The 16,001-nt window shown below is 38.6% G+C and overlaps 1 protein-coding gene across 4 annotated transcripts in view; it reads right to left on the bottom strand.

The window, feature by feature from the left end:
* Positions 1 to 1,048: 1,048 nt before the first annotated feature.
* Positions 1,049 to 16,001, bottom strand: part of MAPK12 (mitogen-activated protein kinase 12) — a 44,135-nt gene continuing 29,182 nt past the window's right edge. For 2 of the 4 annotated variants that reach the window (XM_072860728.1, XM_072860719.1), the window contains 7 exons: positions 15,620 to 15,667; positions 10,282 to 10,396; positions 9,548 to 9,619; positions 7,302 to 7,381; positions 6,437 to 6,515; positions 4,662 to 4,835; positions 1,049 to 3,865 (listed from right to left, as the gene is read on the bottom strand). In XM_072860728.1, coding sequence (XP_072716829.1) covers positions 3,795 to 3,865; positions 4,662 to 4,835; positions 6,437 to 6,515; positions 7,302 to 7,381; positions 9,548 to 9,619; positions 10,282 to 10,396; positions 15,620 to 15,667 — 639 coding nt within the window. In that variant the 3' untranslated portion in view covers positions 1,049 to 3,794. The remainder of the gene's footprint in view (positions 3,866 to 4,661; positions 4,836 to 6,436; positions 6,516 to 7,301; positions 7,382 to 9,547; positions 9,620 to 10,281; positions 10,397 to 15,619; positions 15,668 to 16,001) is intronic. The other 2 variants (XR_012042363.1, XM_072860738.1) reach the window with 2 other exon arrangements.

The following is a 16,001-nucleotide window of genomic DNA, read 5'->3' on the forward strand; positions in this document are numbered from 1 at the left end:
TCTGAATTCTGAAAAATACTTTGGAGATTTTACGTGCTGTAGTCCATGAAACTGCTTCTGGTATTATTTGACTTACACAACCAGTTGCCCTACAGTGTATTCAGGAGATGGATAATTAATCAGCAGAGACAGCAGGTGTTATGGGCCCCTATTCTTTCTCTGGTACCTGCAGGGGCCATCTAAAGCCCTACAGAAGTATTTCATACCAAGATCCAGTGAATGATAGCATCTAACAGATGCTTCATCCTCTGACAACCAACCTTAGCTGAAGCAGAACAGAAGCATGATACTTGTATTTGAACAGCAGATCAGAAAGTAGGAAGCTCAAAGAATCCCACCCAGCTCATGTGCCTGGTAGTTGCGAATCAAGAACAAAGTGGATCTTCTGAACACATTTTGCAGGACACATATTAGCACTCACCTCAGTGTTGTCCTGTAAAAAACCCAGAAAATAATCAAGAAGTGAAATTGTGAGCCACATCTGGCCCACAACACACTATCAAAATTCAACATGAACGATGAGTCCTCAGTGCAATGAAGACTAATACTTAAGGGGACAATCTTGCTCTAAAGCAGTCAGGGGGCACATGGGTTTTCAGGGCAAAGGTCCCATATATCCTACTAGAACTCTGTTAAATCAAACTTCCCTGTCCAACTCAAAGATGTATATGCTTGATGACTATCAATCTGACTTCGGCTTTTAAAATCAGGCTGAGGAAGGCAACTGCATTTAAGGACTGAAATGCTGTCTTTCAGAACAAAGCAGAGATGTCTGGTAAAATCCCAACATGCTGTTAAGAAATAATTAGGTGGCAGTAGGACAATCAGATCAGCTCCATGGCTGACAAAGTTTGGAAAATGGGAGAAAGGTTAGGCTCTGTGGTCTGACTGACTTCCAAAATAAACTACATCAGCAGCTCATATTACATGAAATGTACCTACAATATTACGTTTCATACAGTTCCCTTATACCAAATATACTATTTTCAGTAGTGATTATACATTTGGGAATACATATGGGGAAAATAAGACCATTATTGTGTAAAAAACAAACCCCCAACCTTTATTTTTCACAATACATTTCAAGTACATGCAGAACGGATTTACATTTCTCTTTAAGGCAAACAGAAACTGGGTTCTTATTCCTGAGTTGCTTAGCACCAGTAGAAATAGCAAATAAAAACTTAAGAAATATTGTCTCCCTCTTTGAAGCAGCAGCTGCCTCCCATCTCATGCAAAATATTTCTGCTTTCACCTTGCATTTCTTTTAATGAGCTATTTATACTAATAATCTCTATTGCTGTTTGGAGCCATTTCTGCAGATTTCAATCTCCTAGCAGAAACATCTTGCCAAGATGTGACAAACTTCCACATTTGTTATTTTACCTTACAGACTGTTTGCTGACTAGACAGCACAGCAGTACTTCTGTCTTTGCTGGCACATGCATCAGGGTCTTCTCTTCAGTTATTTTAAGAGTTCTGTATTCTCCCAATATCTAGAAAAAAACAACATTATCTTCTTATGTCTTTCTCATCCAGGCTAGCTGCTTCTCCAATACTATGTCAAGATTACGAAGGGAAACGTTCACTTCAGCCAGTGGAGGTTTTTAGGGCTTGACTTCACTAAAGCTAAAGCGGGGGGAATCAAAAATGCCTATTGAAGTGTTGGCATTTACAAAGACAATGCAAACCAGTTTTTCAATGAAAACACATGCTCCCTTGAAGGCTAACATTTGAGCCATTTGCATTATCTCAAGACTTCAGACATTTGCTAGAATTTAGGATGTTGGATTTCCATTTAAAATACAGAGGGAACATTTTCAAAGAAGTTTGTGACATTCTGCCATTGCCCTTGACTGGCTCTATCAAACCCACCAATTCTAATAGACACTCTTCTCCCATGACTTTTAAGAGGACCACAGGGCATGATCCTAAAAGAGAAAACATCTATTCAGTAAAAAATAAAGTTCCAGTTCCTATTTAACATGAAAGTGTAGTCCAAGCAGAAAGTCAATAGTGCAAAATGGAGTATGACTCTTAAGTGTGCCTTCCTCAGTGACCTGTAGTGTGGAAAAATGTTTTGTCTCAGATTACATTCTCTGCTTTTTTTGCATGCATTCCTGAAACTATAGTTTTTAATGACTTGTCAAATACATCAATAATTCAAGGTTTCTTTTACCATTTAGTCTCTCTAGGTGCCCATCTCAGCTAATCAATGCTTATCACAATTTTTAAACAAATGCTAATGTTTACAGGTGTTTAACTTAAACATTCATTGAAAGAAACAGAACAACTTTGCCTTGATTAAACTTCTGTTTAAATTGGTTATTAAAGCAAAAACCCCCAAGTCATTTCTTACTTCTTTTTCAGTTATTACCTGCTAAGACCAAATATCTTTGTTCACAACTGTTTCACTTAGTAGCAACACACAACAGCATATTGCATTGGGAATAATCCACATTCAAATAGTCAACTGTAGAGAGATTACCTTTAACAAGGACAAGCAATCTCACAAAGAAATTCCAAACACCAAAGGTTTGCCAATTTCTTTTTCCTACCTCTGAGAGATTATTAGAAACTAAGCACCTAGGAAAATACAATACATGAACCCAGACAGTAAGAGGAACTCATGAAGTGTCTAACCAACATCCCATCAGGAAGCTGACTCCCTCTGGTAAGGCACCTCCCAACAGAAGGTCTGAGAGTTTCCCCCCCAAGTAAGATGAGTTCAAAAGGCTAAAAAAAGGAACAGTTGTTTTTCTGCACCTGGCAACACCTCTATACACTGTGAACAAAACAGCTTGCTGCAGGTATTCTCAATGAACAGCTGCAGCGTAGCATTTTTATCCTAATTTTATTTTCTATAATGTGACCCGTGTGCAGCTTTATTTCTAAAACCAGCACTGCTGATTCTATAACCAGTACATCCTCTGAGAAGATGTACTGTTTCAGTGATCATTTCAATACTAAGATGCTAGAGAGATTACAAAATTTGAGAAAGTCTTAAGAATTTCTCCCTGGAAATCCTTGATCCCTAGTCTATTACACAAAGAGACTGCACTGTATTCAGAGGAAAAAATTGTACCCCTTGACAGTGATTGTCTAGCATCTGTTCATCTGGTGCGTTTGTCAAATCTTGTCCTGCTATGCTGGTTACTTTGAAAAAATCTAGGACGTCGACACTTCTCTGCTTCTTGCCTCTTGCCCAGATCTGTAAAAAATGGCTGGATCTCAGGTTCTGCTCCACTCACACAGGACAGAGGACACAGGCATTCATTTGGGCTGTGTCTCTGCTACCCGCTGCACTAGCTGAGGTAGCAGAAGCTGATTAGCCTCCCCAGGCATCTTACTGAGATGAAATATTCCACAGGAGGTCATATGAATACTTCTTGCATTCAAGACAGTTCAATGGCCTTGGAGAGCAGTCATGGCACATCTCTGACATGCCCTGTGTCTCAGCTTGCTTAGGGTGGTAACTTGTACTCTTCTGATCTCTGATTTGAAGAATTAGTCCTACCTGCTCTTTTGAGGATGGCAACAGGTTATTATAGTCTGAATCCTTTCGTGTAGAAGGAAGAAGTCGTAGGCAAGAATAAGTTTCTGGACAGTTTTGAAATGCTACTTCCAAAGGCACCGACTTCCACTTGCAGAGTAAAAGACACTGCTCTTTCTTACAGTGCAGATGAAACAGATTACATCCAGTTTATTTATAAAAGTTTTATACACCTGAAATATCACAAACATTTACAACTTTCCTGCTTTCTTCTGATTTGTGAAGTGACTGAGTCATACAACTACACCGCCGTCTCCTTTGACTCCAATGTCTGTGGTGGCTTGAAGTTCAGTATCTCTTTGTATGTAATGCCTGCAAAACAACAGAATAAACATAGTGTTGCTGGTCTAATCAAAAAAGGAGCTGCACAGACATGAGCAAGGTGCAACCCCCAGCATCGTTAGGCTCTGATCTAGGTCAGGAAGAGAGAGACCTCTTCAGGCAAAAAAGAGAGAAAGAGTACAAAAAGTAAGGGAATCAAGGATCATTTTTTCACCATTTCAGATTTGAAGTAGCAGCCCAATACTGAAATGTTATAGGTGCTTTCAAAGGGATGCAAGCATTGACTTTACAGTATAGGGGGCAATATCCTCAGGAAGAGCTACTGAGCACATCAGCTTTAAAGGACAAGTCCTCACTTAAAAGCCAAAATACAAACCTCTGATGTTAGATGAAAACTAGATTCAGACTTAAATCTCTGCTGAGATAGATATGTTTTCTCTCCCTGAGAGAACCTAACTTAAAATTAAGGCCAGCAACCGTAGCAGTCCTATAGAGCCAAGAGGTGAGGAATCTGCCTGTCCTATCCACTGGAACATGTTACAGAAATGGTTTCTTTCCCACATTGCAGAAGATGGGAGGACAGACACATGAGGAGAAGGAGGAGAAGAGCGTCTGTTAGGAGGCAGAGAAGAAACCTTTGGGGATTGTTCCAGGAGGACTTGATAAGAGGAACACTGGCTTATCAATAGCATTTCTCTATCTTAATGCTGTCTACTTACTCTGTTCCCTCAAAAGCAGAGAAAGTAACTTGTAAAGGGGAATATTCCTATTTCTGGATGGCCTTTCTATCTGGTCATTTTTTAAAACATCACAAAACTAAACTCACGCTTCCACTCATCTAGCGGAAGCTCCATGTTATCAAATGTGTCATCATACTTCTCAGCTTCAGTTTCTTCCTCAGCGTCATGAATTGGTTCAAAGTAAGGATGCATCAAAGCCTCAGCTGCTGTGACTCGCTTCTCTGCATCCAGTACTAGCATCTTCTCCAAAAGGTTTACAGCTATTGAACAGAAAACAAACAGTACATTCAAGTCATGCCACTGATTCCAGCTTGTACACAGTAATGTTGCCCTGGAGATATTTCAAATAAACACACAGAGTTATAAAGCAGAATCATTGGGTGTTCATTCTGTAGCCAGTGGGGCCCGTCTGCATGACAAAACAGTGTTGTGAGCAAGCTGGGGTGTGTACAAAGCCTGATGCAATACAGAGATGCTCCCTTGCTTCTGTATGCAATACAGCCACATCGCCTCAGCTAATAACTTCTCTGCTCCAGGACCACTGTGCTTGGGGCTTTCCCAGGTGTCTTTCATCACTGCCGCCACTGTGTTGTGGTTCTAAGGTATATCACAACCTAACAGCAGCAGAATGAACAGGTGGGTGTAGAGCTAATGAGAATTGCTCTGTGTGTGACCAAATCCAAGCCCAAGTACACTTTGAAGTTCACTAAGACAAGTCAGTTGTCCATGCTCAGAATCTCAGTGCTGACTTTATCTACTATGTGGTTTTGACCTCAGCCAAAACAATTCATGAAAATCTTGTATGTTCCTCTCCAGTGGATTTTGGATCAGGTTCACTGTTAGACTGTCAAAATGGGCTAGTGTAAACAGAGATGATGAATGATTTGTTTATTCTGTTTTTCTATCCTGAAAGAACGTTCCTGGGTTGGGTGGAGCAGCTGAAAGGAAGAGGCAGCAGCGTGGGACAGGATGCTATGCTGCTTGCCACATCATGGATTCTCTCCAGCCTTCTCTCCCAGACCATGAGCAGTTAGTTGTTCTCTACATAAGGAGCAGCAAGATGGGCACAGACGCTCTAGAAAGAAACGTCCTTAAAAGTAAATGGAAATGTGTAGAGCTGGATGTAGCTGAGAAGGTCAGTTAGCTAACCATGCAGTCAGGGTAAGAGCTGCTTATTAATCATGTTTATTTCTACTGTATCTGAACATGCAATTTTAACTCCTTAAATTGAGAAGATTCAATTATCCTAATTGATATTCTAATAAAACTGGCTTTGTGAGTGTTCAGGTCACTGGGGAATGGATAAAGTTTGGGCAGAGCCACCTCAGAGCTCTGGCTGCCTCGAGTCATGTCACAGTTATGCACACTTGGTATGCTCTTCTGGCTGTTTATATCTATCAAATCCAAGCCAGTGCTTCTCAGGAATGCACAGATGTTTCTCAGGATGTATTCATTCCATGACTAAAATGTCAGCTTTCTATTTGCTTGCATTTCTACTGTAGATCAGATTGAGCTTTCAGAATTATATTTCAAATACAATACACAGAAAAATTTATTACATATATTTAATTTCCCAGGGCTCTTGAGAAAGCTGCTCCAGTAAAATCATTAAGCAGATGCTGGATTGGAGCCTACAACACAAAAACTTATTTTTTGACTCTTCTAAGAAACATCTGATTCCTGGCAGGGTCTAAACTTGGCAAAGTTCAGCCACTAAAATCAAAGTTAGGAATTATGGAAAGCAAGAGATAGAAAAGTATGAGAACCATCACATAACCTATCACAGGACTGATACTGCTGCTGCCTCCAATGCAAACACAAGAACAAGACAAATTGTACACATCCACACAAACTGTCTTACCCAAAGGATTTGCATACTTCAAGATGGATGCAAAATCTTTTTTCTGGACTTTTGGGAGGCTTTTGATATAGTTTTTTGCCTTAAAAGAAACATGAATATTAAATTAGACCTTTGCCACCTTTGCAATGTGACAACATTAACTACATGCTTAATAGGTAACTCACCAGTGCTTTGATAGCACATTGCACAAATGGATTTTTTGGGGGTCATAAACCCTGATTATATTCACCTTCTTGTTGAAAGGAACTTTTTTTTTAAAATCAAGCCTTAAAACGGTGATTAAGAAATGATAATGTAAAGCTTTAATTATTAGTGCTAAATATTTAATATATTAATTAGAATAAATATGTATGCATAATTTGAAAGAATGTCATAGTGTGTTTACAGGAATCTCTAGAAGTGAACCTTATACAGTAATTCATTAGTATTTAAATTGTATAGTTAGTCTAATGATGAATTTTAGGTTTTTTACAGTAGGGGCCTAAGGTTTCTAGAAGGACATCCACACAAGAATAGGAAAGACAAAGTCAGAGACATCTGCAGAACAACTGGGTTTTCTGAATAGATTAATGTGTTCAGTACGTTTCCGATAAAGGTAGTAATGCATCAGCTCAACTGTTTATATGGTACACACTGGAAACTTTGAAGTATTTAAATATATAGATTTTTCAAGTGTCCTGATCATTTTCTGTGCCCCCTTAATCTGCAGTAACTATTCTGGGTGTGCAAAGCACTTCAGGGCAGAGATGTACCATCAGGGGTCATTTCAGTAGTCAATACATATTATCTCAGCCAGTCTAAGAACTGAGCATGGCTTAAGTCAAATTAAGACATGTAAAACCAACTGACAAAGCGGAATACTCACATCTTGACTCTGCAGTTTTTGAACAAAATCTTGAGTTGGTGTACCTGTTATTTTCATTATTTCTGTGAGTTGGTCCAGATCTGAATATCAGAAATAAGGAACAAAGTCTTTCACCATAAAACTAAACACCCTGCAAAAATTGTGAGTTTCTTCACTATTGGAGAATAAAGCAAAAACCATAATGCAAGGACTGAACAAAAGATTTAAAAAAGATGAGATGAAAGTTCTCCGTTTTTCTTGCAAAAGGCAAAGATACTGAAAGCACCTGAAATAAAATATCCTGTAACTTGGTAACATATAATTTAATCATCTGCAAACTCCTCTAGTATCATCAGGTCTCCTCTATATTTTTGGTCAAAATCAGTGCAAGAGTATTGGAGCATCTGGAGTATCTGAACAATCCATGTATTGCATGCATTGCCCTGGTATATCCAATACTTAGGTGATGCAAAGGCAGGAAAAGTCACAGGGAACATCAAGTGGTGCGATAAATGGAACAAAAATCAGAGGAAACCGGTCTGTGTTAGTTCTTCTCCATATTGAGAAACTTCAAGGAAAAAAATTTAATCCCTCTCCTCCTTATTTCCCACATACTTAGCTCAATTCCAGATGCTGAGATGTTGTAGACATTGGGGTAATGCATCAGAACTCTCCCTAGTCTTCTGTGTCCTAAACCAGCACAGATTAATCAGCAACAATATTAGCTGTTTCAAGCAAGAAACACCATATTCACAGGAGGCTAATGCTACAAAGAACACCTTTGTGACTCGTTTGCTACTCTGCTAAGAGCAACAGATGAGAAGCTAGAAGCTAGATCAGCACTCGGCACACGAGGATTCCACCAACCTCTGCAGAAAAAGGCAATGGTGGGTAACACTGATGAAATAAATAAATAAATAAAATCCCATACCAAGTTTGGAGGATAACCTATTAGCATTACTAAAACAAAAATCCCTTAAGTTACCTGTTTTCTTATTCACCTACCCACAGCTGAACCCATGGCTGCATTTCCCTGACAATAGGTAATACCGATTCATATACTCAAAGGCCAGCAAGGACTATTATGCTGGGGTAATATCCTTTGTAACACAGGACGTAGAACTTCAGCCAATAGTTCTGAAATCTCCAAAACCCAGTATGACTAAAATACTAGCTTCTCTACTCTTACATTTACAGTGCAACTTGAAAATTATGACTCATTGATTTCCTTATTTATGTACCAGAATGCTCAAGGTTAGCATTAGTTGAGAAATGCTATGTTAGTCAACGGCTGTTCTTTGGCAGGCATTTTAGTATTTTCTTGTTAAGAACTAATGTGTACTTAAAACATGTACAGCTGAAATAATTTGATGTATTCTGCTTTTCCATAGTCCCCATCACCACTTGGTGAATGCAATTTTCCTTTTTTATGTTTTTCCTCACAAAACGAGAATAATATGATACATGCAAGGAAGTCCTAATCTTACATGTAAATACGTAAATACAAATATAACTAAAATTAAACAATTGTGATTCTGTAAACAGGTATTTGCAGATAAGCAATTTATTGACTGGAACTCCGCAAGGGGAAATGCAGTGCAAAATGATTACGCTGAGCTGTCAAACATACAAAGCTGTGAAACGAAAAAAGAAAGTAAAAAATTCTTGCTCTCTTCCATTAACGCCGTCCTCTATTAACTATCACAACTACTACTGCCAATGAAGTATCCCTTGAGGTTGAATTATGGCTTAATCTTAACTATTTTCTTAATTCTTCAGCAATGAAATCTTCAGCAATGAAATGATCAGACTAGATGTTTTCTGTAAATCTAAAACATTTTACTACATGTTACTTACATAACATTTTTTGGTTAAAGTCTCAAAAAGCATGAAATGGAGTAGCATGTGCACATAAGTCCGTATACTACAGCAGAATCTTCTGTGCGTATTCTGGAGTTGTGGAATCTATTACTAAAAAAAAATCAAAATATGCATTTCTATCATCACAGAACCTTTTACCTGGTGATTGGAGATGTGATTCAAAGATCACCTCTCTTTCTCTATTGAAAAAGTTCATTAATACACGTTTTAATTTGCAGATGTGCAAAAGTGGTACAGATATCAAATAACCAATTAATGAGAAAGGTGCAAGCCATTTTACTATTCATTTCAATTTATGCTCATCAGGTTTTGAACAGACCTACTGTATCACATAAGAGCTTCTCATCATTTTCGTACATTAGTGCCATAAATTCACTGAAGGATACGATCATTTCCTTTGAACAGAGGCCTCCCTGTTATCATCTCAGCCATTATACAGCCCACAGACCAGATGTCAACTGAAAAAAGACCAACAGTTACATCAAATTGCTGAATACTTGTCCATTTAAACATACATAAAGTTTCATTTAAAACATATTTTAAAGAAGTGTAAAGTTTACCTTTATAGCCCGTTACAAAATAAATGGGCGCCTTGCCAAGTATGATGAACAGTATAGGTAAAACTCCCAGCCCTTCTAATTAGCAAACTGGAGATAATCTGATAATATGCAGAATCAGTTTCTCAGTAACAGGTAGATGCACGTGGGAAATAAATTTTCAATGCTTTCAAAAACTTCCATAGTTATCCTAGTATTACTTGAATTCCCTCCTCTTGCCATTTTCCCCTATCTGAGTTACAATCAGCACGTCTTTGCAGGAAGATGACAGTCAGTGCAGAACACAAGAACATAGACCAGACTGTCACACTTGTATACATTTGTATCGCTTTTTTCCAACCACCTTGGCGCTTTCTGTTACTCTCAGAAAATACACAAAAAAGCCCCCAAACTCACAACCACCAAACGATTACCTGCAATTTATCTACAAGGAAGTTTTGCATAATTATATTGTCATTTCCACCTCCAATTTCTCATTCACTTCAGAAACAAAGACTTGCTTATATGTTGTCTGATTCAGTGAGCGCTTCAGCTCTGTTAAGACTTTCCGAAGAGATGCTGACCTGTTTGTGTATAATGCATCCAGTTGAGTATGACCTCTGGGGCTCTGTACCACCTTGTAACCACGTAACCAGTCATCTCGCTGTCTGTATGCCTCGCCAATCCAAAATCCAGAATCTGTAGTGGAAGCACAAAGAACATCCTGATCAGACGGTTAGTTATCTGTTTTATACAGACTTTACAAATGCGGAAAATAAAAGAATTGGAGCATTCTGCAGAGACTGGCTTATTTTTGCATCTTTTTTCTCATTGAGGTGTCTTGTTCTCATTTGAAAAATCAAGACAGAAGTAGCAAGAAGCTTTACGATTTTTTTCCCCATGTTAGATACTCCTATAGGAACACTAAAAGCTGTAAAACCAGTAAAGAAAAGAATAAATTCTTCAATTATTAATTAAAAAGATAGGGGTCCCATTCAATGCAAAAAATTCCCTGGCCATGGAATGAGTATCGTAGTTTGTTAGGGCTAAAAGAACAGTACCCATTTTAGATGGTATTCATTGCTCTCATATCCCAGGTGGTACAATTATTGAAAAGTGTGTTCCAATAATATTCTGAAGTAAGGAGGAATCATTATCTTTGTTTTATGAGCTTCTATATAAGGGAAAGCTTCCTCTAGGTCACATCGAAAATATACAGTAAGAGTAGGGAATTATGATTGTTTAGCCCCACTGAGTTTTCCCCAACCTACTGCGTCAACTACAGAACAACCCTCTGTAAGAAACACAAGGTCAATGCAATTTTTTTAAAGGATTATGCACAATTCAGCTTATTTCTAAGACTCTCGGATATTTATCTCTAGATATAGCAATGTGTACAGCAGCAAGATTAAAAATGAACGTTACAGCCTTTCATCAACTTCTACAAAATTGGCTAACGTAAAGGCCCACCTGTATGGACCTTCAAAAGATGGTGCCAAAAGATCCGGCCAACAGCGAGGAACACTCCTGGAATGACAGTCAGTTCATAGTTTACCAGGAAATTCATGCTTCTAACAAGAAGCAAGGGTCTTGAGTAAGTAAAGTCTATTCAAGATAAATCATCATCATCCACAGATACTTGAATATGTAGCTTTGCATGAACAGCCACTAGTTTCCATGTGTATCAGGCTTCATTATATATATTGACAGGGCAGACATTTTTACTAGGAGCACCTGTGCATTAATATACCAAGAGTGATGTTTTTGTAATGCTCTCTGTAATTAAACATTTTAAAATATTTCAGGATAGTTTCATCATTCCTTGGAACTAGCAGAAAGGAAAATTACATTTTCATTCATAGATCAAGAGTATGAAATGCTATGGCTTATCTTTATTGCCATACTTGAAACATCATTTCCACATCTTCCCCATAACTGCTGATTACCTACCAATTTAAAAACAGGAATAGGATGCCAAGGGAGAGATTTTTATTCCTACCAATAAAATACAATTGATTACAGACAAAGTTACCCCTCAGAACTTTGCACACTGAAGATTTACTGGAATCAAAATATTTGCAGTAACAAAATACACTTTTATATACAGCTTTCAAATTTATTCTACACATACAACACACATTATTCTCTTCCCAGTAACTCGGGGCAAGAGGGTGGAATTAAAAAGGAAGTTTTACATCAAAAGCCCCATGTGGTACCATCTATTCTGTCACTGCTTTTTAGGCCTTTTCCATACTAAGGCTTGTGACACTTGGAGTTGGAGACAGCTAAAATATAATTTGGGTTTGTATTGTCATAAAAGCAGAAAACAACAGCGAGAATTTTTGTGCATTATGTATTAACTTAAGGATTTCTTTTCATTTACATATTCATTAGGCTCAGGAACAAGTGTATCCTGGTAGTACTTAATATTAACATGGTACCACTTCAACAACAATCTTCACATGAAACTATTATTCTCATATGCCAATCTTCAACTTTTCAGCTGGAACTTCCAAAGCAATTTTCAGAGCAAGTTTGAAAATCCTTTTTATAATGCAGGAATTATGAAAGAGAGAGCAAATTCCCCTCAGGTCCTCAAGGATAAGCTTCCCTTCTACTCAGCAAACTGAATTTTCCTGACTTGCTTCAATAACCCTAACAAAAATAACTTGTAACTTCAAGACTGCAGAAAGGGCAGCGATTTCCCCTCAGGCACCCTTCACTGTCACTTTTCCGATTCCTATGTAGCAGCTGAGAGCATCAGACGAGGGAGCCAGAAAGCTCATTGTGAAAAAGAAAACTGATTGCTTATTAATTAATTACCAATTCAAGGAACTGTTCCAACTTGCCTACAGCCTCATCGCCACTGGAGCTGATGCAAGGGAAGCTGCCGAGTGCACAGGCATGGGGGAAAAGGGTTGGACTATCCCTGGCAGCACGGTCCCGTGCCCGCATAAACTGACTCTGGAAGCGCAGTCTCAGAGCAGGGTCACGTCCTGCCCATTGCACCCGAATGCATGCATGTGGGGGAAGTCAGTTCAACTCCTTCAGTGTAAGAGAGATCCCAGTTAAATCCTCGCCTTAATATTTTTTATGCACACTTCTCAACATATTATAGTTTGCTTTCTGTTTATAGACCGGAGTTGCCTTTTGACAACCAGTTTATTTCCTAATTGCAAATTTGCACTTTTCTTCTGCATATTTTATCAGAGCTTATCGTACAACCAGGGACAGCATAATTTCACTCTGAGAGTCAAGAAACAAAAACTAAAGCTTAACGCTACATTTTCTCCTTGTCATTTCACAACATTGTGTTCTGATACAGAATTATTTGCCTCAGTTTATCTAAAAGCTTAAAAATGTCCAAGGTAACAGAAAAATAAGTTGTGTTAAATGAGATACAGTGGACATGCAGTGATCATATCATGGAAGAATGTCTTAGACTTGGGCTGCATCTCAAAATGTAATTGCACGGGGGGACAACGACATGTACAACTGCTTTTTCTATATTCTCTTTTTTTCCTTATCACCCTGGGACCCATTCACCGTTCGGCCACATACAAGCCAGGAGGAGACAATGGCTTTTTGTGTTAGATAGGGAAATTCTGAAATGACAGGACCCTGAACATTCAGGTCAGTCTCCAAAGAGCAAAAAATTGTATTACAACAGCTACATGAAAGTATATAATTTGTCTGTGATATGGTAAAAAACATTTTTGCAGTGTTGCATCAATTTTTATTTTATTTAATTAAGGGAGTGCTTCGCAACCTTTGATCTTCTTCTGTATCTCCCAGCTTGTAGAGTTAGACTTTTTATATTTATTCAAAGCTGAAATTCTCACATAACTGAACTACTCCCATGAAGTCTTATGTCTCTTTCAGGGAGGAAACCTTGGCCATAAGATCTAAATGTACTTACATATCAAGACACAAAAGTCCCCATTCAAATTTACTGTTGTTTTGTGAGGATTTATAGGCCAGTCATGATTCAAGCACAGGACAGAAGACGTAGCTTGATTTTGTTATTAAGTGAAAAACCCTGACTAGCCTTTCAGATTGCTAGAGCTAAGAGAAGATAGCTGACAAAACAATTCTAAAAATTGATAATGATCTATTAAAATACAAGAATAGAATTCACTGGGGACTGGAAGCAGTCTGGGGCTACTACCTCTATGCTCAAGAGAATAAACTATGTTCCTAAAATAAGCAGAGTACCACATAATTCTACTTAATAATAAATAATTGGCTTTTTTATAACAAAGTAATTCTACACAGCCAAATAGATGCATTTTTGCTAAGTCAGGGTACATTGCATAATTATTTCTGAAGTACAAATATTATCCACTCTAACGGGCTTTGGAAGATTTCTAATACATGTAAGAAACTGCTGTCAGAACTGGACAGATTCAGTATTTCAGTTCAATGATTCAGAAGGAGGATAGAGGTGACAAACATTATACAGGAGAAGATGGACTCTACTGAGAACATTTCCAAGGAAGTGGCAACATCTACACTTCAGGACTTTCCGCAATGGCTGCTACAGTCCCAATCTCCAAGAGTGCATGCCAGCTAAGCCCAGTTTCCATACTGGGAAGAGGTGTGGACCGTCCTCCTGCCCATCTTTCGAGGGAAGCCCTGATGGGTAGGACAAAGGGAGTCATGGTACATGCCAATACTTGCCCCACGCCAGAGAAGCAGCAACCAGGTAATACAAGAAATGCCACAAAGTGCAACTGTCTTGCAGCACAGCAACAGAAACAGCTCATAGCTGAACTGCAGGAGGCTGAATTAGGAATTGTCTCCCTTTAATGATTTTTTTTCCTCACTACTTCAGTTAAGAGCAAAAATCAAGCAGAACTGATATATGCCTGCTACGAAATACACTGTAGTCTACATGCAATTGATACTACTGCTAGTTGTAACAGTGCAGAAGGAATCACTTTTAAAGAAATAAGATGTTCTTGTTCGTGGTGAGCAGTATGTGATTCCTCTCATGCTTCTCTGAAGTGATTAGCTGCAACGCATCATAAAAACATTTCTCCATTACAGCTTTTATCTGACTGTAACCATGACATGATTTTTTCTTGAAAAGTATTTTTCGTTGAGTGACTGGATAAAAATATACCGGTATTCACTGCAACATACACATCACACGGGAAAAGGCTGACTACTACCACCACGCACACGCACTTGGCGTGGGCACACAGCTGTGCTGTGGACTGCTCTGTCAACGCCAAACCTGCAGAAGCAGTTTCAGTTCTTACACTGCCCTTCACCCAGCTGGAGGGACCAAAGTCACCAACTGCTCCAACGATGCCATGAATATAGTAACCTGCGGCACTGACTTCCTCACCAGAAATCCTCCCCTACATCTTGGAGTCAACCCTCATTTCTCCCTATTAGCACTAGGTACCAGCCTCCTGGAGTGTCCTATCTGGACTGGATGTTTTCAGCCGGGACATCCTGGGCAACGCTTCTAGCTTGAAGTGCAGCCACTTCTTGTGCTTGGCTCTAGAATGATCCCAGAAACTGATCATCGCCTCTGCCATTCGTATGAAACGCACATTTATGTCAGTCAAGGACATACAAATAGGAGGTGAATAGATTCTCACTACTCAGGGCTTTATTTCTTAAATAAATATTTAATTATTCTTGTGGTGACTGAAGTCACACAAATGGGAAAATACTTATGAGGAGCAGTTTCTTGTAATTTTTTTCAAGATTGTTACCACTGCCCATCTGATCCTCTTCCCTTCTGTGTTCCAGCATTCCCCTATTTCTCCGTAACTCCTCAAAGCCTGTGGGCTGGAAGCCTGGCCCATCACTGAAACCAGCCAGCACGTCTACAGCTGTTGCACCTGTTGTCTTCTGTGGTGTATTTCTAATACATCTAACTGTTTTTAGAAAATAAATGTATCCTACCTTCAATTCACAGTCTTCGTTTACTGCCAAGTTTCCAGGCTTTAGATCCTGTAATCAGATTTGAAATGGATGTTATTTATTTTACAGCAAGCACAATAAAGCATGCTTTCTTTCTTTCTTTCATTTAGGTTTAATGGTTTTCATACAACTACTTAGAACAGCAACAGGTAAAACCATGTCATAAATCTAAATTAGAAAATTAAATATAACAAATAACAGAAACAAAGACACAAACTTGAATATGTTTGGCTTTTTTCCCAGTATGTTTTCCCCCCAGACAAATCAACTTTTTTTCTGCTAAAAGTCAGGAAAATACTTGCCAGTGAAGGAACTCACTCATCTTACTATGAGTGGGGTTTGGACATAAATTTGTTGCATTTAA

The sequence above is a fragment of the Ciconia boyciana genome, chromosome 1, assembly GCF_034638445.1.
Source record: "Ciconia boyciana chromosome 1, ASM3463844v1, whole genome shotgun sequence".
Classification (NCBI taxonomy): Eukaryota; Metazoa; Chordata; class Aves; order Ciconiiformes; family Ciconiidae; genus Ciconia; species Ciconia boyciana.